This window comes from Bufo gargarizans, chromosome 6 (assembly GCF_014858855.1).
Source record: "Bufo gargarizans isolate SCDJY-AF-19 chromosome 6, ASM1485885v1, whole genome shotgun sequence".
NCBI lineage: Eukaryota > Metazoa > Chordata > Amphibia > Anura > Bufonidae > Bufo > Bufo gargarizans.
This window is the reverse complement of record NC_058085.1, coordinates 343622194-343646530: the sequence shown is the minus strand read 5'-3', so window position 1 is coordinate 343646530 and position 24337 is coordinate 343622194. Positions and strand designations below refer to the sequence as shown.

The following is a 24337-nucleotide window of genomic DNA, read 5'->3' as shown; positions in this document are numbered from 1 at the left end:
CTGGTTGATGGGTGTTTGCAAGAGGCAGACCTTACAGATGCTATGGGCCTTAAAGCAGCTGGTCCCCAACCACCAGGCTACGAACCGGTAGCGGGCGTGGACTGTTGCTGGTCTGCGCAGCGAGCGCCAGAGTTGAGTTGCGATGATCCTGCATATTCTGTAGCGCTTTACAAATTCATAAGGTTCATGTACAAATCTAAAATAACTGGATAATATACAACTGAAACACTAGGAGTCAGGGCCCTGCTCGCAAGAGCTTACAATCTATGAGGAATTGGGGGTGACACATAAGGTAGTTTATTGTGATAAGTAGGATTCGAGCCATTATTGAACAGACAGGAGTGGTGCCGGCCGATCTGCTTCGAGTTCAGACCAGAGGAGTTGGTGGGGGAAAGGTTTAGTCGGGGAAAAGTCATTTTAGGTAGCTTGATAAGCCTGCCTGAAGAGATGCGTTTCGAATTTTTTAAAATGGGATGGCCGGCCTCTAAGGGTACGTGCACACGTTCAGGATTCATGTGCGGAGAATCCACACTGAAATCCACAGGTGTTCGCAGGGAAATCTGTGCGGTCAATCCACATCAATTGGTGTGGATTTTCCACATGCGGATTTTACTAAGCGAATGAATAAAATTTGGTCAGGAAAAATAAAATAAATTGACATGCTGTGGATTTTAAAATCCGCACCGCAGGTCAAAATCTGCGCGGAAAAAAATAAAATCTGCATCGTGTGCATTGAGAATTTCACATTCTCATAGAATACAATGTACATGACCTACAGTGCGGATTTTCCACGTGCGGAAAATCCGCACGCAATCCTGATCGTGTGCATTTAGCCTAACAGAACAGTCCTATCCTTGTCTGTAATGTGGACAATAATAGGACATGTTCTATTTTTTTTGCAGAACAGCCATGAGGACATGTACACAGAGTGATTTCCGTTTCCTTTTTGTGGCCCCATTGAAGTGGAAGAAAAGAAAAAGAACAGACACAGAAAAAATATATGTGCATGAGCCCTTAAAAGGGCATCTGTCAGCAGTTTTGTACCTATGACAGTGGCTGACCTGTTATATGTGCACTTGGCAGCTGAAGGCATCTGTGTTGGTCCCATGTTCATACAGTATCTCACAAAAGCGAGTACACCCCTCACATTTTTTTTTTATATCTTTTCCTGGGACAGCACTGAAGATCTGACACTTTGATACAATGTACAGTAGTCGGTGTCCACCTTGTATAACAGTGTACACAGCCATTAATGTCTAAACCGCTGGCAACGAAAGTGAGTACACCCCTAAGTGATAATGGCCAAATTGTGCCCAATGTGTCAATATTTTGTGTGACCACCATTATTTTCCAGCACTGCCTTAACCCTCTTGTGCATGGAGGCCACTAGAGCTTCACAGGTTGCCTCTGGAATCCTCTTCCACTTCTCCATGAAGACATCACGGAGCTGGTGGATGTTACAGACCTTGCGTTCCTCCACCTTCAATTTGAGGATGCCCCACAGATGCTCAATAGGGTTTAGGTCTGGAGACATGCTTGGCCAGTCCAGAACCTTTACCCTCAGTTTCTTTAGCAAGGCAGTGGTAATTTTTGAGGTTATCATGTTGGAATATTGCCCTGCGGCTCAGTTTCCGAAGGGAGAGGATCCTGCTCTGCTTCAGTATGTCACAGTACATGTTGGCATTCATGGTTCCCTCAATGGACTGTAGCTCCCCACAGCCGGCAGTGCTCATGCAGCCCCAAACCATGACACTCCACCACCATGCTTGACTGTAGGCAAAACACACTTGTCTTTGTACTGCTCACCTGGTTGCCACCACACACACTTGACACCATCTAAACCAAATAAGTTTATCTTGGTCTCATCAGATCCCATGACGTGGTTCCAGTAGTCCATGTCCTTAGTCTTCTTGTCTTCAGCAAACTGTTTGCGGGCTTTTTTGTGCATCATCTTTAGAAGAGGCTTCCTTCTGGGACAACAGCCATGTAGACCAGTGTGATGCAGTGTGCGACGTATGGTCTGAGCACTGACGGGCTGACCCCCCACCCCTGTAACCTCTGCAGCGATGCTGGCAGCACCTCTGGATATGACGCAGAGCACTGACAGGCTGACCCCCCACCCATGTAACCTCTGCAGCGATGCTGGCAGCACCTCTGGATATGACGCAGTGCACTGACAGGCTGACCCCCCACCCATGTAACCTCTGCAGCGATGCTGGCAGCACCTCTGGATATGACGCAGAGCACTGACAGGCTGACCCCCCACCCATGTAACCTCTGCAGCGATGCTGGCAGCACCTCTGGATATGACGCAGAGCACTGACAGGCTGACCCCCACCCCTGTAACCTCTGCAGCAATGCTGGCAGCACCTCTGGATATGACGCAGAGCACTGACGGGCTGACCCCCCACCCCTGTAACCTCTGCAGCGATGCTGGCAGCACCTCTGGATATGACGCAGAGCACTGACAGGCTGACCCCCACCCCTGTAACCTCTGCAGCGATGCTGGCAGCACCTCTGGATATGACGCAGAGCACTGACAGGCTGACCCCCACCCCTGTAACCTCTGCAGCGATGCTGGCAGCACCTCTGGATATGACGCAGAGCACTGACAGGCTGACCCCCCCACCCCTGTAACCTCTGCAGCGATGCTGGCAGCTCTCATACAACCTCTGGATATGACGCAGAGCACTGACAGGCTGACCCCCCACCCCTGTAACCTCTGCAGCGATGCTGGCAGCACCTCTGGATATGACGCAGAGCACTGACAGGCTGACCCCCACCCCTGTAACCTCTGCAGCGATGCTGGCAGCACCTCTGGATATGACGCAGAGCACTGACAGGCTGACCCCCCACCCCTGTAACCTCTGCAGCGATGCTGGCAGCTCTCATACAACCTCTGGATATGACGCAGAGCACTGACAGGCTGACCCCCCACCCCTGTAACCTCTGCAGCGATGCTGGCAGCACCTCTGGATATGACGCAGAGCACTGACAGGCTGACCCCCACCCCTGTAACCTCTGCAGCAATGCTGGCAGCACCTCTGGATATGACGCAGAGCACTGACGGGCTGACCCCCCACCCCTGTAACCTCTGCAGCGATGCTGGCAGCACCTCTGGATATGACGCAGAGCACTGACAGGCTGACCCCCCACCCCTGTAACCTCTGCAGCAATGCTGGCAGCACCTCTGGATATGACGCAGAGCACTGACAGGCTGACCCCCACCACTGTAACCTCTGCAGCGATGCTGGCAGCACCTCTGGATATGACGCTGAGCACTGACAGGCTGACCCCCCCCCCCCACCCCTGTAACCTCTGCAGCGATGCTGGCAGCTCTCATACAACCTCTGGATATGACGCTGAGCACATGCACTCAACTTCTTTGGTCGACCATGGCGAAGTCTGTTCTGAGTGGAACCTGTCTTGTTAAACCGCTGTATGGTCTCGGCCACCGTGCCGCAGCTCAGTTTCAGGGTGTTGGCGATCTTCTTATAGCCTCGACCATCTTTATGTAGAGCAACAATACTTTTTTTCAGATCCTCAGAGGGTTATTTGCCATGATGAGCCATGTTGAACTTCCAGTGACCATTATGAGAGGGTGTGAGAGCGATAACACCAAATGTAACCCACCTGCTCCCCATTCACATCTGAGACCTTGTTAGGGCCCTTTCACACTTGCGTTGTCCGGATCCGGTGTGTACTCCACTTGCCGGAATTACACGCCGGATCCGGAAAAACGCAAGTGTACGGAAAGCATTTGAAGACAGATCCGTCTTCAAAATGCTTTCAGTGTTACTATGGCAGCCAGGACGCTATTAAAGTCCTGGTTGCCATAGTAGTAGCGGGGAGCGGGGGAGCGGTATACTTACAGTCCGTGCGGCTCCCGGGGCGCTCCAGAATGATGTCAGAGCGCCCCAGGCGCATGGATGACGTGTACATGCGATCACGTCATCCATGCGCCTGGGGCGCCCTGACGTCACTCTGGAGCGCCCCGGGAGCCGCACGGACGGTAAGTATGCTGCTCCCCCGCTCCCCGCTACACTTTACCATGGCTGCCAGGACTTTAGCGTCCCGGCAGCCATGGTAACCATTCAGAAAAAGCTAAATGTCGTATCCGGCAATGCGCCGAAACGACGTTTAGCTTAAGGCCGGATCCGGATCAATGCCTTTCAATGGGCATTCCGGATCCGGCCTTGCGGCAAGTGTTCAGGATTTTTGGCCGGAGCAAAAAGTACTGCATGCTGCGGTATTTTCTCCGGCCAAAAAACGTTCCGTTCCGGAACGGAAGACATCCTGATGCATCCTGAACGGATTTCACTCCATTCAGAATGCATTAGGATAATCCTGATCAGGATTGTTCCGGCATAGAGCCCCGACAACGGAACTCTATGCCGGAACCGGCCAACGCAGGTGTGAAAGAGCCCTTACACTAACGAGTACATGACACCGGGGAGGGAAAATGGCTAATTGGGCACAATTTGGCCATTCTCACTTAGGGGTGTACTCACTTTTGTTGCCAGCGGTTTAGACATTAATGGCTGTGTGTTGAGTTATTTTGAGGGCACACCCAATGTACACTGTTATACAAGCCGTACACCGACTACTGTACATTGTATCAACGTGTCAGATCTTCAGTGTTGTTCCATGTAAAGATATAATAACATATTTACAAAAACCTGAGGGGTGTGCTCACTTTTGTGAGATACTGTATGTGCCCACATTGCTGAGAAAAGTTATTATTTAATATATACAAATGGGCCTCTAGGAGCAATGGGGGCGTTACCGTTACACCTAGTGGCTCAGCTCTCTCTGCAACTGACGCACCATCTCCACTTTGACAGGGTCAGGCAGCAAAACATCATAATACCTGGTCCTGTCGTTCAATCAAATTGGAGAGGCCGCAGCAGTTCTAGAGAGAGCTGAACCTCTTGGTGTAACAGTAACGCCCCCGTTGCTCCTAGAGGCTCATTTGCATATATTTTTATATCTAACATCTAGCTAGCGATCCCTATATAATGCATCTATAATATCTATCTAGATATCTCATATCTATATATTGCATCTGTCTATCTAATCTGCACTGCCCATTTGCAGGCGTGGGCATACACTCTGCACCCCCCTGCAGGCTATGCTTTAGTACCTGGCATGCCCTATGTCTATGTGGATAACTGAAGGCTCCTTGAATCCCGCCATTTCTCCAGGACTGGATTGCTGTGTATGGCGGTGCCTCTCTCAGACTGCCGTATGTTGTTCCCCCGGTCTCCCTGTGGCGCGACATCAATTCACTACAAATCTCTTATTATTTTCTTTCCACTGTTACAAAACACGATTGCAAAAGGAAGTCTGAATGGTGACATTTGGAAACTGCCCCTTCACCTGGGAGCGTGCACCTTCCCGGTGGACGGGGGGATCGGGGGGCCGTCACTGATGATATGTCAGACTTCCTTGTAACAGCTAAAGGCAACTACAAGTCAAAACAGTTTCTGATCCAACTCATTTACAGTCCAGTTCCTCTGCTGCCTGAAGCGCTCAACTTTGCAAAAAAAAAGAAAAAAAAGTGAGGTGCAGAGAATAAAACCTAATTTCTCGTTCTGCCAGACTTAACCCCTGCAGTCCCAGTGAGGCTCCTCTGCGGTGTGTGTAGGGCATACCTCACAGGAGTGATCTGAGGCACGGCTCCTTGATCATACATGGAGCTGGAGGCACCATCCGACCGGGTATTCTTATTCAAAGGATCTGCCGGCAGTGGCTTCTGCGGAGGGCTGGGTATGTACGATCCCTGGAAGCAAAATAAGAGTCATTAAATTCTCGTCTGAATAAATATTTCAGTGGGAAATGGTAAGAAGAGAAGCAAAATGTGATCTCTGCTGAATCTGCAGTAGCCTTGTATAGAAACGCCATAAAACTTTGGGTATGTTCACACGTGTCCAAGCGGACATGTATGCGCAGGTTAATGTGCCACGGATCAACGTAAAGAGGTTATCCCATGAATAATGTAAAAAAATGAAAATGATACATAATCTAGTACATGACAACCTCTTTCTAACAAAGCTAGAACCAGCCCTGTACCTCACATGGGTCCAGAGATCTCGACATTCATTGCTCCAATTTTTATGCCAGATTTATTTCAGATTGGCAGCTCAGGGGCAGTGTCCTTTCTCAGGGAGAGTGTCCTTTCTCAGGGGGAGTGTCCTTTCTCAGGGGGAGTGTCCTTTCTCAGGGGCAGTGTCCTTTCTCAGGGGGAGTGTCCTTTCTCAGGGGGAGTGTCATTTCTCAGGGGGAGTGTCCTTTCTCAGGGGGAGTGTCCTTTCTCAGGGGGAGTGTCCTTTCTCAGGGAGAGTGTCCTTTCTCAGGGGGAGTGTCCTTTCTCAGGGGGAGTGTCCTTTCTCAGGGGGAGTGTCCTTTCTCAGGGAGAGTGTCCTTTCTCAGGGGGAGTGTCCTTTCTCAGGGGGAGTGTCCTTTCTCAGGGGGAGTGTCCTTTCTCAGGGGGAGTGTCCTTTCTCAGGGGGAGTGTCATTTCTCAGGGGGAGTGTCATTTCTCAGGCAGAGTGTCCTTTCTCAGGGGGAGTGTCCTTTCTCAGGGGGAGTGTCCTTTCTCAGGGGTAGTGTCCTTTCTCAGGGGGAGTGTCCTTTCTCAGGGGGAGTGTCCTTTCTCAGGGAGAGTGTCCTTTCTCAGGGAGAGTGTCCTTTCTCAGGGGGAGTGTCCTTTCTCAGGGGGAGTGTCCTTTCTCAGGGAGAGTGTCCTTTCTCAGGGGGAGTGTCCTTTCTCAGGGGTAGTGTCCTTTCTCAGGGAGAGTGTCCTTTCTCAGGGTGACATGCCCTTTCTGCTGCTGGTGGTGGCAGTTGAAGGATGGAACCGAGCATGTGCTTGAGCATGAGCAGGACAGAGAAATTAGAAAAAGAGCAAACAGCAGGTGGCGCTACACAGATAGATTTCACTGAATAACTCAGTAGCTATAATACATTTTTAATTCCAAGTAATTACAAAAGTATTCAGATCCAGGTGCTGGTTGGAAAACTAATATTTTTCGAGGGACAACCCCTTTAATGGATCTAATCTGTGTGGGTTTCTGTGCTGATTTTTTTCAATGGTGCAAAATCCCACATTGACAGGAAGTCAATTCTGCACCAAAATCCATGTCAAATCCACAATTTTTGAAGGGGAGTTGTTTTGAAGGGGGGTTACGTCAGAAACTGGCACAAAAAAGGTGCTATTTTTTTTTAGCAAGCATCATTTCCACAAAAACTCAGCAACTTTTTGGATTATTACAGCACTCTTGGCACCTAATTATTGTCAGTTTCTGGCAAAGGTGCCAAACCTTTATTAAGAGGCCTGTGCCTCCTAAGACATTTTTGGCGTCTTACTAAGCCCGGCACATGGAATGTCGGTCTAAGGCTATGTTCACATCTGTGGTAAACGTATCTGGCAGGCTGTTATGGCAGAGAACAGCCTGACAGAGTTCACCGAAACCGGCACTGCTGGATACTGCAGTTCAACGCCAGACACAATAGACTATAATGGGATCCGGACGCTTTCCAGCATGAGTGCCGGATTTTGGCTAAACAAAAACCAAACTTTTTTTGCCCATTGCAATCAGCTGTTTTAGTTGACAGCAGGACAGCCACCAAAATCCGGGTTGGTTGGGAGGTATGACTAAATTACTGTGTGTATTTACATTGCTGCCTGTCTTTAGGTGATTTATAAAATGTATACTGTTTGTCTCTAGGTGATGTTGTCATGTTTATAAAGTTTAGTTTAAAAAAAAAAAACAGCACACACACAAAGCTCTCTTTCTACACAGACTCTACTGCTGCAGATAGTAATACTGTACATAGTTGCCAACTGTCCTGACAGGACTGTCCCTGACTTTCAGAAACCGTCCCAGCAAATTCAGGCTGTCCCAGGCCAAAAACGGGTGAGGCTAACCTAAACACCGCCCATAAGCGGGCGTTCCCCGGTGGGGATCCGATGACTGTATATACTGTATATGTTCTGCTCCTCAGTGCACTACTATTTACATGTTAGACACCTGGGCAGTTAACTGAAAGTCAGGTCACATGATACTTGTGAGGGTCACATGACCGATACTATGTTTAGTCCTATCCAGCTCTCCAATGGATGCCTTTTATAGGACTAAAGTGGACTGTACCATTTTTTTTTTTCTTTAGGGAGAGGCTACTGTATGGATATAATAAACGTCTGGAAGCAAAATTTTAAATAGATGTATATTAGAAAAGCATTCAACATCCTATTGTCTACATTTAAAAAAATGTATTCATTAAAACCAGAATCCACGTTAATGTCTTCCTCTTACTCCAGAACACTTTGCAGTCATCCATTTAAACCAGCAATGTGAAGATGTGGACCATCAAATATTGAGGAGCTGAGAATCCATCATACTTAGGATTGGTGGAGCGGGTGGAGCTTGTGCCTTATGGTCCCTACTTCAGGTTTAAACTGTTAAAGGATTGTCTGAGATTACAAAAAAGGTCTGCTTTTCCAGAACTGGAATCACTCTTGTCCCTGCAATACCAGACACAGCCAGTAGACAAGAGTGGCGCTGTTCCTGAAAAAAATAAAAACGAACGGACAACTTCTTCATATGAACTATGATATCTAGAGAGCAAAAGTTAATATTTGCCAGTATGGACGGTCTAAAGCTTCTGTTTACTGGGATCTGTGTGCATTGGGGCAGCTCAGGTGTCCCTCAACATCTGCCAGTTTCCTGGCAGATAAGCTTTGACAGATGTGTCCAGACACTTGATCCATTTGCAGCACAAATCTTTCTCCTGTCCTAATGGTTTGTTACAATGTATCAGTGGAGGTAATGTGTGAACCTGGACTTCACACTGTAAAAGGGATTTTTCTACCTTGGGCTTTTATGGCATAGTCAACCGATATGCCATACTTGAATGATAGATGGGGGATGTCTCACCTGTGGGATCCCCTGACCCATGAACCACAGTGTAAATTGTCTGCCAGAGCATCCAGGCAGAGGCTGATGTATGCAGCTTTCTCCATTATTCACTTCTATAAGAGTTACGAAGACAGTCACTGCCTCTCTATTCATTCTCTGTCTGGATGTGGTCAGGGAACTCCATTCTCCACATAGGAGCAGGTTCTAGAGGTGTGAGCCGCATCTATCGTGATACATCCCAAAGTGGGAATACCCCTTTAAAGGGGTTGTGCCACCATTAAATGTTATTTTAGTATAATTCAGCGTGAAAAACGACATACTTTTGTAATTAACATTTTGTTACAAAAATGCTCCAGTTGTGAGATATTCTCTTTATTCCCCTACTATGGTGCCACCTGGTGTTTAATTTGTATAGTAATGTGCATGTCCACCTATTAGGGTGGTTGCACATGCTCAGTTCTAGCCTTCAACTGTCACCAGACATATCTACTGATAGAAGCTGTGACGAGAAAGTTGTAGTAGAATGGACACACCTTCCGAGCTGTGATTGGGAGAGAGCTGCAGCAGAAAGGACACACCTCCCGAGCTGTGATTGGGAGAGAGCTGCAGCAGAAAGGACACACCTCCCGAGCTGTGATTGGGAGAGAGCTGCAGCAGAAAGGACACACCTCCCGAGCTGTGATAGGGAGAGAGCTGCAGCAGAAAGGACATGTCCTTGAACTGTGATAGGGAGAGAGCTGTAGCAGAAAGGACACGCCCATTAGAAAGGGCACACCTCCTGAGCTGTGACTGGGAGAGAGCTGTAGCAGAAAGGACACGTCCCTTAGAAAGGGCACACCTCCTGAGCTGCCCGCCTGAAGAGAATCTAGTAATAACAGTTGGTCAATGGGGAAATCTCTGTATCTGTGTGAGGTGCAGGGCTGGTTCTAGCTTTGTTAGAGGGATTGCGATCGCGTTCAGTTGTTCTGTTTTTATCCCGTGGGTGCAATGCGATTTAATGCGTTTTGCACGTGCGTGATAAAAAAATAATGTACAGTATACAAACAACATCTCTTAGCAACCATGCGTGAAAAACGCATCACATCCGCACTTGTTTGCGGATGCGATTGTCACGCAGCTCCATTCACTTCTATGGGGCCAGCGTTGTGTGAAAAACGCAGAATATAGAACTTGCTGCTATTTTAACGCAACGCAAGAGTGATGCGTGAAAACCAACGCACATGTACACAGCCCCATTGAAATGAATGGGTCCGGATTCCGTGCGGGCGCAATGCGTTCGCATCACGCATTGCACCCGCGCGGAATACTCGCTCGTGTGAAAGAGGCCTGATTATGGGATAACCTATTTAAGCCACAGAACAAACAACCGTTGCAAACTCTGAGCTGTTTTAGGTCTGAACAGGGTATTCAGCCTCTGTCTGGTTTCGCTCACTGACAGCAAACAGAGATCTCAGTAATGATGAGGAATTCATATACCGTACATAGTAAAACTTTTGCAGAACATTTCATTGTAGAATAAATTCACTTTAGTTATATAAAAAGTGGTGATATAGGTTTAAAAACAGAAACAGCGCCTCCCCTGGCCAGAGGTTATGACTGGCATTGCAGCTCAGCTCCACGGACATGAATAGGAGTGGAGACAGTACCGCACACAACCTGCGGACCGGTGTGGCGCAGTTTTTGGCAGTAAGTAGATATGATTTTCTAATGAAAACTTACTAACCTGAATCGCCATCCTCCTGCACTACAATTACCAGAACAACCCCAGTAAAGCAGGCGCAGCAGGGTCTTATTGTAGGCGTTCACAGATCGGAGAAGGTGTAAAGCGGGCGAGCAGTAATGTGGCGCCTCCATTCAATGTGCCGCCTGAGCTGCTCAGAACAGTTGTTTAATGTGTTCTGCTCTCCAGGCGAGCAATCAGGAAAACAGGCACCAAAACCACAAGTACAAGCAGCGGCGAGGAGGCGGCGGATACTGCTGCCGGCAATCCACAGCACCGCCGTCAGGCTGAGCTTATCATTTATGGAAAAGAAGTGGGAATTATGCTGCGGAGGATGAGAACGCACCAATTTCCCATCTAAATGGCCATTGCCAGGGAATAAGTGGAGAGAGTAGGACGTTCTCCTCCGTATTATATGCAATGTGATGTCCCCCCTTCTGTGAAATACAAGGATATTGAAGTCGTCAGGATGTTCCAGGAGAGCAGGCTGCAATCTGATAGACGAGTACTTATCTTACATCCCCAAGGTACACTTACTGGTCATAGGAACAGTTATAGATTGGGACATTATCCTATAAAGGACAGCGGGGCCATAACGATAATAGGTCACGCTAGATCTATTATTCAGGTGAGCTGGGCTGTGCCGCAGTACCAGGCACAGCCACACACGCATCTATGGCGCTGTGCCTAGGTAAACCATGAAACAAGGGACCCTTAGTTCTGCTGACTGGCTTGTGCCCGACCCATCGTACATTGATGCTTTATCCTAAGGCTATGGCTACACGATCAGGTTTGTGGATGCGGTTTTGGAAGCCAAAATCAGGAGTGACTTCAAAAAAGAGAAGAAATAGTTTTTGTCCTTTATACTTTTTTTTTCCTTTTATGATCCATTCCTGATTTTAGCTTCCAAAAGTGCATCCAGAAACCTGATCGCGGTGCCTTAGGCTACATTCACACGAACGCAGTGTTTTGGGGATCCGCAAAACACGGATACCGGCCGGCCCATGTGCGTTCTGCAATTTGCGGACCGCACATGCCGTCGCTCTCATAGAAAATGCCTATTCTTGTCCGCAGTTGCGGACAAGAATAGGACGTGTTCTATTTATTTATATTTTTTTTGCAGGGCCGCGGCACGTAACTACGGATGCGGAAAGCACACGGTGTGCTGTCCGCATCTTTTTCGGCCCCATAGAAATGAATGGTTCCGCACCCATTCCGCAAAATAGCTGAGCGGATGGGGACTCATTCATACGGTCGTATGAATGTAGCCTTAGGCCCCCTGCACACGAACGTGTGCACCCCGTTGCCGTATTGCGGACCACATTTGCGGATCCGCAATACACGGGTGCCGTTCCGTCGGCATTCTGCATCAAGGATGCGGACCCCGTCACTTGAATGGGTCCGCAAATCCGGAGATGCGGAATGGTGCGGAACAGAAGCACAGAACAGAACCCTACGGAAGCACTACGGAGTGCAGCAGTGCCGCAGCACGACCACGGGGTGCACACGTTCGTGTGCAGGGGGCCTTACCCTGAGGATCGGACATGAATTAACCCCTTAACGCATAATCACGTACATGTACACTGAGCCCACGGCTGCAAAATCTGGTCATTAACCCTTTCTTGACCAGGCCCAAAAAAGGCCTGAATGTCCAGGCAATTTTTTGTGATTTTGTGCATGTGGTGGTTTAGTGACCGTATCTTTTTTTATTTGTTTGACTGCAATTTTTTTTATTTTTTTTTAACATATATTTTAATTTATTTTTGGCACATAATAAGTCCCCGAGCACAACGGAAGTCAATGGGAGAACCCGAGTATTAAACCAGGCACCCCCTGCTCTGAAGAAGTGCAAGTGCTGCCACAAATTACAAGGAAGAGGCACTCCTATACAACCTGTATATCACATAAAGGAGGGCCTCATTCACATTGTGGTACAATATTACAGGTAGTGGGACTCCTACACTCATAAAGCCTATGCACTAAGTGAAGGGGCTGCCAAAAATTACAAGGAACCAGCACTCCAATACACCCTTTATTACACATAAAGGAGGGCATCATTCACACCCTTGAAAAATGGCCTGCTGGTGACCCTGTAAAACATTAGGGGCGAGGGTCTGCTACTGATCTGACCATCTAAAACATTAGGGGTGAGGGTCTGCTGCTGAGCTGACCCTCAAACATTAGGGGCGAGGGCCTGCTGCTGATATGACCATCTAAAACATTAGGGGTGAGGGTTCTGCTGCTGATATGACCCTCTAAAACATTAGGGGCGAGGGCCTGCTGCTGATATGACCATCTAAAACATTAGGGGCGAGGGCCTGCTGCTGAGCTGACCCTCTAAAACATTAGGGGCGAGGGTCTGCTGCTGAGTAGGATGAGGTACAAGAGATGTAGAGCAGGTAATGTCGCTGTCACCAGTGGCGAGATTAGGTAGAGAAAGGGGTCTCTCTCTGCCTTCTGATTGGAGCCCCCGCAGTGAAAACACGGGGCTCCGATCGGTTACTATGACTTCTGAAGGTTCCCAGGCCTGTCATGAGTAACTGCCTGTAAAGCTGTGTGCAAGGCACAGGTCAGCAGGCAGTTTCTCAGTATCCCATACACAGCAATAGTATTCTATTGTGGTCTATGGGACAAGTGATCAGAAGATTGCAGGTTCCAGTGCCCTAAGTGGGCTAAAAGTGATTGTGGAGAAAGTAAAAAAAATAAAAAATTAAATTAAAATCACCTCCTCCTTTCCCAATTTTGCATATAAAGATAAACAATGAAAAATAAACAGAACAGTTATTGCTGCATCCCAAAATGCCTGAATTATTAAAATATAAAAATATTCTTCCTGCGTGATGAACGCAGTAAGCAAAAAAAAAGTCCATGATTTGCCAGTTTTGGTTCACCTTCTTCCCCCCAAAAAATTAACAAAAGTGATTAAAAAGCCATATGTATCCCAAAAATAATACCAATAAAAACTACAGTTTGTCCCACAATAAAACAGCCCTCATACAGCTCTGTAGACGAAAATTTGAAAAAGTTATGGCTGTTAGAAAATGGCGAAAATGGCGATTTTTTTTGTAAAGGTTTATATTTTTTTAATTAGTAAAACAAAATAAAAAAAAGTATACAAATTTGGCATTGTCGTAATCGTATTCAGCCGCAGAATAAAGATGTCATGTCATTTTTAGTGCGCAGTGAATGTCGTAATATCAAAATCCCCCCCAAAAAACACTGGTGTAATTGTATTTTTTTTTTCAATTTCACCCCACAAATAATTTTTTTCCCCATTTTCCAGTACAAGTCATGGTAAATTAAATGGTGCAATTAAAAAAACACAACTTGTGCCACGACAAACCAAAAAAGCCCTCATATGACTGTGAACGGAAAATTTTAAATTTTATGGCTCTTGAAATGTGGGGAGGAAAAAATAAAAATGCCAAAACAAAAATTGGCCCGGTCCTTAAAGGGGTTGTCTCTCACTTCAACAAATAGCATTTATCATGTAAAGAAAGTTAATAAAAGACACTTACTAATGTATTGTGATTGTCCATATTGCCTCCTTTTGCTGGCTGGATTCATTTTTCCATCACATTATACACGGCTGATATCCACGGGTTACGCCCATCCTGCAATCCATCAGCTGTGGTTGGGCTTGCGCACTATGAGAAAAAGCACCGACCTATGCACACTCCCCAAGTCCTGGCACTTTTTCCTATAGTGTGCAAGCACGACCACTGCTGCTGGATTGCAGGATGGGCGTAACCCCTGGAGATGAGCAGTGTATAATGTGATGGAAAAATGAATCCAGCCAGCAAAGGAAGCAATATGGACAATTACAATACATTAGTAAGTGCCTTGTCTCTACATGATAAATGCCATTTTTGAAGGTGAGACAACCCCTTTAAGAGGTTAAAAGTCCGACCTAGACCTTTACTATTAAGTAGATAATGCAATAGTAGTGAGACACAAGTGACTGAAGAATAGACATCTTAGGCTACGTTCACACTAGTGCTAGGTTTGTCCGGCAGGTTTGTCTCGCATGCTGCAGTATTTGTCCGTCCGCCTCTCGGCATGTTTGCCGTTCTGTGGGCGGACCTCTGGCCCATCCCCATTATAGTGAATAGGGCCGGGCCGGACTTCTGGCGGCACACATGTGCTGCCGGAACAGCCTGCTGTACAAACCTAGCGCTAGTGTGAAAGTAGCCTTAACCCTGGGTTCACACCTGAGCGTTTCTGAGACGCACGTTTTTTACGCGCGTATTTGTCGCACGTTTTTTGCAATAGTAAACTCGCGTTTGTGTGGTTGACTGCAGTGTTGTCCAATGAGCAAATATCCCTGTCTATATGAAGTTTGGCCAATCATAGGCCTTTTCCAGCATATTGCTAAATCCAAAACGCGCGTTCGAACGCGCGTTTTCAGTGTCAAAAACTCGCAAAATACAAGCGTTGCGCGTTCCCATTGAAGTCTATGGGCCAAAACACGCGACAAACGGCCCAAAAAAAGCTCAAGAACTTGTTTATGCGTCGGGCGTTTTTCAGCGCGTTCGAACGCGCTGTAAAACGCGAAAATGTGAACCAGTCCCATAGGGAAGCATTGGTTTGCATCGGTTATGCGTTTTACAGCGCGTTCGAACGCGCTGTAAAACGCGCAAGTGTGAACTTAGGGTAAAGGAGTTCTCCACTTTGGGCAATCCCTACATTTTTGGAAGGATCATCTGACAATAAGCAGATCCCAAAGTGTCCATGTGCTGTAGTCTAGAAACTGGACAATAAAGGGCTCATTTGTTAAGACCGGGGTTTTCCATGCCAGTCTTAAGTTCCTCTGTCCTGCTGGAGGAAGCGCCAAAGTCGCTTCCTCCAGCAGGCCATGCAACAGACTTAAATCTACACCAGCCCCCTTTTTGCTGTAGATTAAAGTTATTTTCTACCCCAAAAACTGGCGTAGAAAATGATGACTGAGACGTGCCTGCCGGCCCACCCCCTCTACCAGCCTATGCCAGACCCCCTTTTTGTGACATGTCGGAAAAGTGGTGTGAATGAGGAAAAGTCGCAGATTTTGCAGCAAAATGGCATGCGACAAAATCTGAGACTGATACACGCCACTTTTTGGCTTATATAAATAAAAAAAATTAGCCCCTAAGTGTTAATTTTCACTGCAGCACCACCACAAGGGGAAGTTAAGCATTACACATAGCCTATTTAAATCAATGGGATGTCTGTGTAAGGACTCAGGCACACAAACTATTTTTTTCCGTGTCTATTACATTTATTTATTTATTTTTGCGGCCAGTATGCAGAACCATTCACTTCAATGGGTCCGCAAAAGAAACAGGAATGACTCCATGTGCATTCCGTTTCCGTATATCCGCATGGCCGTTCTGCAAAAAAGATACAACATGTCCTATTCTTGTCCATTTTGCGGACAAGGATAGGCATTGTTACAATGGATGCACAAAAAAAAAAAGGATGCAATACGAATGTGACAGGGACGTCATCCTTATTTTTGGCGGATCTATGTTTTGCGGATGGCAAAATACATAGGTTCGTGTGCATGAACCCTAATGGTCCTCCATTAACTCACAATTCCTTAAAGTGGTATTCCCATATTGGACATCACTAGGCCACCCTCCTTTCATTTCAATGGGACCTCCAAAAACAACCTGGTGCGCTGCCTGAAGCCACCACTAGGGGGAGCTCAGTGAATACAAATTTTTAAAGTTACAACTGATTGAAATGGAAGCTGCAATTATCTGTTTGCACTTGTAACACCCCAGAGTTGTGTTACTACACGCCTCTACCCCGCTACTATCGCCTAAGAGCCTTTATACTGTCATCAGATGTGATTTTGCTCATGTCTTCCACAAATGTGCATATAAATCTATGTTAAATGCAATTGTTCATGTAATTTGCCTGGTTACCAGTAGGTGGCAGCAACCCATTGGCAGGTAAAAGTTACAGTTTAGACCTCTTTCACACGGGCGTTGTGGGAAAATTCGCGGGTGCGTTGCGGGAACACGCACAATTTTTCCGCGCGAGTGCAAAACATTGTAATGCGTTTTGCACTCGCGTGAGAAAAATCGTGCATCTTTGGTACCCAAACCCGAGCTTCTTCACAGAAGTTCGGGCTTGGGATCGGTGTTCTGTAGATTGTATTATTTTCCCTTATAACATGGTTATAAGGGAAAATAATAGCATTCTGAATACAGAATGCATAGTAAAATAGCGCTGGAGGGGTTAAAAAAAAATAAAAAAATACTTTAACTCACCTTAATCCACTTGATCGCGCAGTCGGCATCTCTTCTGTCTTCTTTCTTTGCTGTGTGCAGGAACAGGACCTGTGGTGACGTCACTCCGGTCATCACATGATCCATCACATGATCTTTTACCATGGTGATGGATCATGTGATGGACCATGTGATGACCGGAGTGACGTCACCACAGGTCCTGTTACTGCACACAGCTAACATGAAGACAGAAGGAGATGCCGGCTGCACGATCAAGTGGATTAAGGTGAGTTAAATTATTATATATATTTTTTTAACCCCTCCAGCTCTATTTTACTATGCATTCTGTATTCAGAATGCTATTATTTTCCCTTATAACCATGTTATAAGGGAAAATAATAATGATCGGGTCTCCATCCCGATCGTCTCCTAGCAACCGTGCGTGAAAATCGCACCGCATCCGCACTTGTTTGCGGATGCTTGCGATTTTCACGCAACCCCATTCATTTCTAGGGGGCCTGCGTTGCGTGGAAAACGCACAAAGAGGAGCATGCTGCGATTTTCACGCAACGCACAAGTGATGCGTGAAAAACAACGCTCATGTGCACAGCCCCATAGAAATTAATGGGTCAGGATTCAGTGGAGGTGCAATGCGTTCACCGGCCGCATCGCATCCGCGCGGAATACTCGCCCGTGTGAAAGGGGCTGGAATGGATTACTCCAACTTAGCTCCCCCTCTGTGGAGAGGTGGGCTGGACCCACATCCTGCAGCATGGGTGGAGAAGGAAGTTAGAGAGGAGTGTAGCCCAACCCCTGCTAGGGGTAGGGTGTGTGTGTATGGAGTTCCCCTGCATAGGGAAGACAGCAAGGACCTAGTCTCGGCTGAGACTTGGCCATATACCCAGCTAGAGCACCTTCAGCTCTGCTGGATGAAGAAGCAGAAACTACAGCCAAACTCGAGTTCCAGGAAGAAAGCATCCCCTGAGAATCCATCTGTGAGATAAGTCCAGTGCCTAGTAGAAGCCAATTCCTCCTCAGCTAGTCTGTCCCCACACAGCAGAAGTCACATTTAAAGCAGAAGTACTCATTCCTGCCAATCATTGCCAAAACCTGCTGGGACCAAGAGAGCAACGCTGTATACTGCTTGGATGCAAGTTATTTCAAGTAAAGCAACGTTTGAACTTCATCTAAAGGTCTGGACATCATTTATTCTGCAAACTTCCTCTATTACTCCTACTATCGCTACACTTAAATTTATTGCAAGTGAGCCAGGAGTCCGTCAGTACCCAGGTAGGAGACACCGTGACACAACTACCACAACACTACAGAGACATTATAGGCCATTACACCACTCTGGCATTCCTAACCTGGGACGTGCGTTATAACACCTTGGAGGGGCCCTGGGGTAGTACCCTGCGCACGCTGCAATCGGCGTCACGACAAATACAGACTATTATCCACCCGTACCTGGCCACTGCACACTCAGCTCTCCCTAGTGGTGGCTGTATGAAAATGCAGTGTTTTCACATCAGATAGAGAAGGATTTCAGCACTGGTCCCATCCTTCCCCCATCGCCGCCGCACTGTGCCTGGTTTAACAGTGAATTTCCAGGTGACAGACTCCATTTAAATATTCTAATCTCTTATGTAGGCTTATGGGGTAAGCGGCTGCCAGAAACTGATTTAACATTGCTGATATACATGACTGTTCGTACATGTGCAGCATTGAGTTCCTTCAGAGCATATCCTAATTCACCGCTAGGACTATTACATGAGATGCTGTCTTTTGATCAGGCGTTTTTGAGAAAAGCGGTCATTGAAATGAAGGATTGCGCTGTTTCCAGGCTCTTATTTCCATTATTCTCCTTTTCCAGCGATGTTTTCCCATTCACTTTGTCCGCTTGAGCTATTGTCATAAACAGTGTAATCACTGGCTTCCTGCACGATAAGACTGTACAAACATATTTGGCTTATCTGTAATTGTTTGGAGACAGAATATTAGATACATAAAAAGGATGTATTACATACTTGAGAAGTCTCAGAACATGACAGAAAATAAAACGTCAGTCTGTTTGTAAAAGCTCCACCGATGGGAAGCGTGCCACTTGGCAAGCGAGCCACACACTGCCCGGGGAGAACTGCTCTGATTGCAGGTACTTAGCAGCAAATGGACTCCTACCAGGAGCCAACCTTGGGTGGTAAATTGTACTGTGCAAGGAATTACTGTACATCACACGGAGCCTGGGACACCGTATGTGACGTCTCATTCATTAGAAATGCAAATGTAAACGCTATGTTTATTCTGCTATTTCTATGCTTGCATTTAACGGAACCTCTAATACTGCTTTACAGGCGATGGACACCTTTGTGCAATTTTTTTATGATTGCATTTTGCTCATGTTGGGCTAAAAATCTGGGTTTTTTTCAGTTTAATGTTCAGCTGTTGTTATTATTTGCTCATGTGAAGCCTTATCTCTGACCTCCTGACTGGGGATGAGCGAATCGACTTCGGATGAAACATCCAAAGTTGATTCGCATAAAGTGTACGGAGCAGTATTACAATGTATTGGCTCCGATGAGCCGAAGTTATTACTTTGCAAACTTCATAAATTGATTTAGGATGGGAAGACATAAGTGAGGGACATGAACATGTGGAGTCACTGTGGGTAGAAATACATGGAGGCAAAAACAATAATAAATAGGAGTTTATTATAAACCACCTAATATACCAGAGTCCACAGAAAATCTACTACTAAACGAGATAGACGAGGCGACAGATCATAATGAGGTGGTTATTATGGGGGACTTCAACTACCCAGATATAGACTGGGAAACTGAAAGCTGTACATCTCATAAAGGAAACAGGTTCTTGGCAATAACCAAAGACAATTACCTCTCCCAACTGGTTCAGGACCCGACTAGAGGGACGGCCATTCTGGACTTAGTATTAACCAATAGACCTGACAGAACAACAGACGTGCAGGTTGGGGGACACCTGGGAAATAGTGACCATAAAGTAATACCCTTCCAATTATCATTCAAAAGAGCGTTTCTACAGGGAGGAACAAAAATACCAAACTTCAAAAAAGCTAAATTTAGTCAACTAAGAGAGGCCATAGGCCTAACTAACTGGGACAAAGTCCTTAAAAACATAAAAATAAAGCCACAAAATGGGATATCTTTAAAAGCATCCTAAAATCTCATTGTGAGAGCTGCATACCTTCTAGGAATAAAGGGTTAAGGAACAAAAAGAAACCAATGTGGATAAACAGAACTGTAAAGAAAGCAATAAATGACAAAAAGAAAGCATATAAATCACTAAAACAGGAGGGTAGCACGGAAGCACTGAAAAACTATAAGGAAAAAAATTTAACATGTAAAAAACGAATAAAAGCGGCCAAACGAGAGACCGAGAGATTAATTGCCAAAGAGAGTAAAACTAACCCTAAAATGTTCTTCAATTATATAAATGTTAAAAAGTATAAATCTGAAGGTGTTGGCCCTTTAAAGAGTAATGAGGGGGGAGTCGCAGAGAGCGACGAGGAGAAAGCAAAGCTGTTAAATATCTTTTTTCTCAAATGTATTCACTGAGGAAAATAAACTGTCAGATGACATGCCGAATGTTGAAATAAATTCCCCATTAAAAGTGTCCTGTCTGACCCAGGAAGAAGTACAACAGCGACTTAAAAAGATTAAAATAGACAAATCACCAGGACCGGATGGCATACACACCCGTATCCTAAGGGAAGTAATGTCATAGCCAGACCCTTATTTCTGATATTTGCGGACTCTATACTGACAGGGAGTGTCCCACAGGATTGGCGCATAGCAAATGTGGTGCCAATATTCAAAAAGGGTCCAAAAACAGAGCCTGGAAACTATAGGCCGGTAAGCTTAGCATCTGTTGTGGGTAAACTGTTTGAAGGTTTTCTGAGAGATGCTATGTTAGAGCATCTTAACGGAAATAAGCAAATAACGCCATATCAGCATGTTTTCGTGAGGGATCGGTCATGTCAAATAGATTTAATCAGTTTCTATGAGGAGGTAAGTTCTAGACTTGACAGCGGCGAATCAATGGATGTCGTATATCTGGACTTCTCCAAAGCATTTGACACTGTACCACATAAAAGGTTAGTATATAAAATGAGAATGCTCGGACTGGGAGAAAACATCTGTATGTGGGTAAGTAACTGGCTCAGTGATAGAAAACAGAGGGTGGTTATTAACGGTACATACTCAGATTGGGTCACTGTCACTAGTGGGGTACCTCAGGGGTCAGTATTGGGCCCTATTCTCTTCAATATATTTATTAATGATCTTGTAGAAGGCTTGCATAGTAAAATAAAAATTTTCGCAGATGACACTAAACTGTGTAAAGTAATTGACACAGAAGAGGACAGTATACTACTACAGAGCGATCTGGATAGATTGGAGGCTTGGGCAGAGAAGTGGCAGATGAGGTTTAACACTGACAAATGTAAGGTTATGCACATGGGTAGGAATAATGCAAGTCACCCGTACATACTTAATGGTAAAACACTGGGTAATACTGACATGGAAAAGGATCTAGGAATTTTAATAAACATCAAACCAAGCTGCAAAAACCAGTGTCAGGCAGCTGCTGCCAAGGCCAATAAGATAATGGGTTGCATCTAAAGGGGCATAGATGCCCAGGATGAGAACATAGTCCTACCACTTTACAAATCATTAGTCAGACCAAACATGGAGTACTGTGTACAGTTCTGGGCTCCAGTGAACAAGGCAGACATAGCAGAGCTGGAGAGGGTCCAGAGGAGGGCAACTAAAGTAATAACTGGAACGGGGCAACTACAGTACCCTGAAAGATTATCAACATTAGGGTTATTCACTTTAGAAAAAAGACAACTGAGGGGAGATCTAATTAATATGTATAAATATATCAGGGGTCAGTACAGAGATCTCTCCCATCATCTATTTATCCCCAGGACTGTGACTGTGACGAGGGGACATCCTCTGCGTCTGGAGGAAAGAAGGTTTCTACACAAACATAGAAGAGGATTCTTTACGGTAAGAGCAGTGAGACTATGGAACTCTCTGCCTGAGGAGGTGGTGATGGTGAGTACAATAAAGGAATTCAAGAGGGGCCTGGATGTATTTCTGGAGTGTAATAATATTACAGGCTATAGCTACTAGAGAGGGGTCGTTGATCCAGGGAGTTATTCTGATGCCTGATTGGAGTCGGGAAGGAATTTTTTATTCCCCTAAAGTGGGGAAAATTGGCTTCTACCTCACAGGGTTTTTTTGCCTTCCTCTGGATCAACCTTCAGGATAACAGGCCAAACTGGATGGACAGATGTTTTTTTTTCGGCCTTATGTACTATGTTACCATGATTTCTACTGTAAAAAAACATATCCCGAACTCGGGTTTGATTCCAAGGTACCATTCGGAACCGAACCCGAGTTCGGGAAATGTTTTTTTTACAGTAGAAATAAATTTATGAAGTTATTAGACTTCACAAAGTAATAACTTTGGCTCATCTGAGCCAATACATTCTAATAATTTGCGGAGCGCTCGCTCCGTACAGTATTGAAACTAAGTTTTATGCGAATCGACTTCGGATGTTTCATCCGAAGTCGATTCGCTCCTCCCTACTTCTGACCTCATAAACACTAATCATAGCGAAACCCATGAGAATATGGCTTGAATGAGTGTTTATGAGATCAGGAGATCAGGCTTCACATGAGCTGTCAGGTGACGGGACTGAGAAGTGATACTCTGTAAACAGACTGATGTTCTTACCCCTCTATCTCAAAAACGGTTGAAGATTTTAAATAAAGACCAATTGAAAAAATGATTTTTTTTTTGCCCACAATGAGTAAAATGCAATCATAAAAAAAATACCCCAAAGTGGTCCATAGCTTTTAAGCTTTAAGAGAATACTGGTCAAAAAGTAAAAAAAAAAATGGCCTATTCTCGTGATGCTAGGCAATGAAATAGAATATTCCTCCATGCAGCAGTTGTCCTTTTATTGTACTTTGTCGTAAGCACTTTTCTTGGTGGAGTAGTTGCATGCCTGTGCTAGTTATGGAAACCTATGGCAAGTCATCGTGGGACAGATTTCCTAAGCCTGTAGATAATGAAAATTTAGACCGGCTGTCTAGACCTGCACCAGATTTATCACAGGGGGTCAGGCTGATGATAAAGGGTGGTGCAGGAATAGACACTTCTGTCTAACTCTATACTAGGAATGCCCAACCTGCGGCCCTCCAGTTGTTGCAAAACTACAACTCCTGGCATGTCTGGACAGCCTACAGCTATTAAGGCATCATGGGAGTTGTCGTTTTGCAACAGCTGGAGGGCCGTAGGTTGAGCATCCCTGCTTATACCAACTGGTTACTGCAGCTCCGTCCACTACACCTTCAGAGTTCTCGGACCTGAAACAGCTGATCAGTGGGAGTGCGGGGTGTGAGACCCTCGGCGTTCAGATATTGATGGCCTATCCCTAGGACAGGCCATCAATATAAAAATCCTGGACAACTTTAAGGATACCCTAACATTTTTCTAGGCAAGTCGTGTCAGTAAAATATGTCATTTTCCGCCATCATTAGATATTTAACGAGACGTATTACGGACACCAAGCAACCTGGAGAAGCGCTGATGCTCGGCTGCAGCTCCAGGAGCACCTACTAATATATCTCCGCATTGCATTTTTTCGCTCGGCCTGGTGCAGCCAGCTCTTTCCCGTCCCAGTTATATTTTATGACTGCGGTGTGCCTCATATGGAACGTCTCCCAGTGTTCTTGGAAACTGTAAAGCTAAACGCCCATATATAATGTATATACACGAGCACCACATGTGTTTCATGGTTACCCCCAGGGTAAGGCATCTTAAACATTTACAATTTCATGTTCTGTTCGATCGCTGAGTAGCAGTAAAATAAACTATTATAAAAAATACTATTTACAATTACTGTGGAAAGGGAGATGGAACAGATTTACAGGGGTTGTCTGAATAAATCAAAAAGGTCAAATGCAGGGAAAGTATTAAATAATAAAAGAAGTAAGCGCTGACGCTACAATTCTGCCAGGCTTTGTTTACCTGACTGCAGTGGTGATGTATACTGGATGTGACTGCAGCAGCCAATCACTGGCCTGAGCAGTATTGTGCTGTATATCACTCAGGCCCGCACCTCTTCATACGTTTGGGATATAGGTCTAATACGCTGGTCTTAATAAACGACCCCCATAGTCTGTAAGGCTGGAAAAAGACATCTGTCCATCCAATTTATCCTGCAGTCCTGCAAAGTTGATCCAGATGAAGACAAAAGACCCTGTGAGGTAGAAGCCAATTTTCCTCATTTTAGAGGACAAAAAATTCCTTCTCAGGCAATAATAACTCACTGGATCAACGCCCCTTCTTCAGAAATCTACTAACTATAGCCTGTAATATTATTACACTCCAGAAATACATCCAGGCCCCTCTTGGACTCTTTTAGTGAACTCACC

The 24337-nt window shown here is 45.7% G+C and overlaps 1 protein-coding gene across 1 annotated transcript in view; it reads right to left on the bottom strand.

The window, feature by feature from the left end:
* ADAM12 (ADAM metallopeptidase domain 12) overlaps positions 1 to 24337 on the bottom strand; it is a 676627-nt gene that overhangs the window by 6498 nt on the left and 645792 nt on the right. The window contains exon 23 of the mRNA XM_044298620.1: positions 5655 to 5782. Within this exon, the coding sequence (XP_044154555.1) occupies positions 5655 to 5782 (128 nt within the window). The remainder of the gene's footprint in view (positions 1 to 5654; positions 5783 to 24337) is intronic.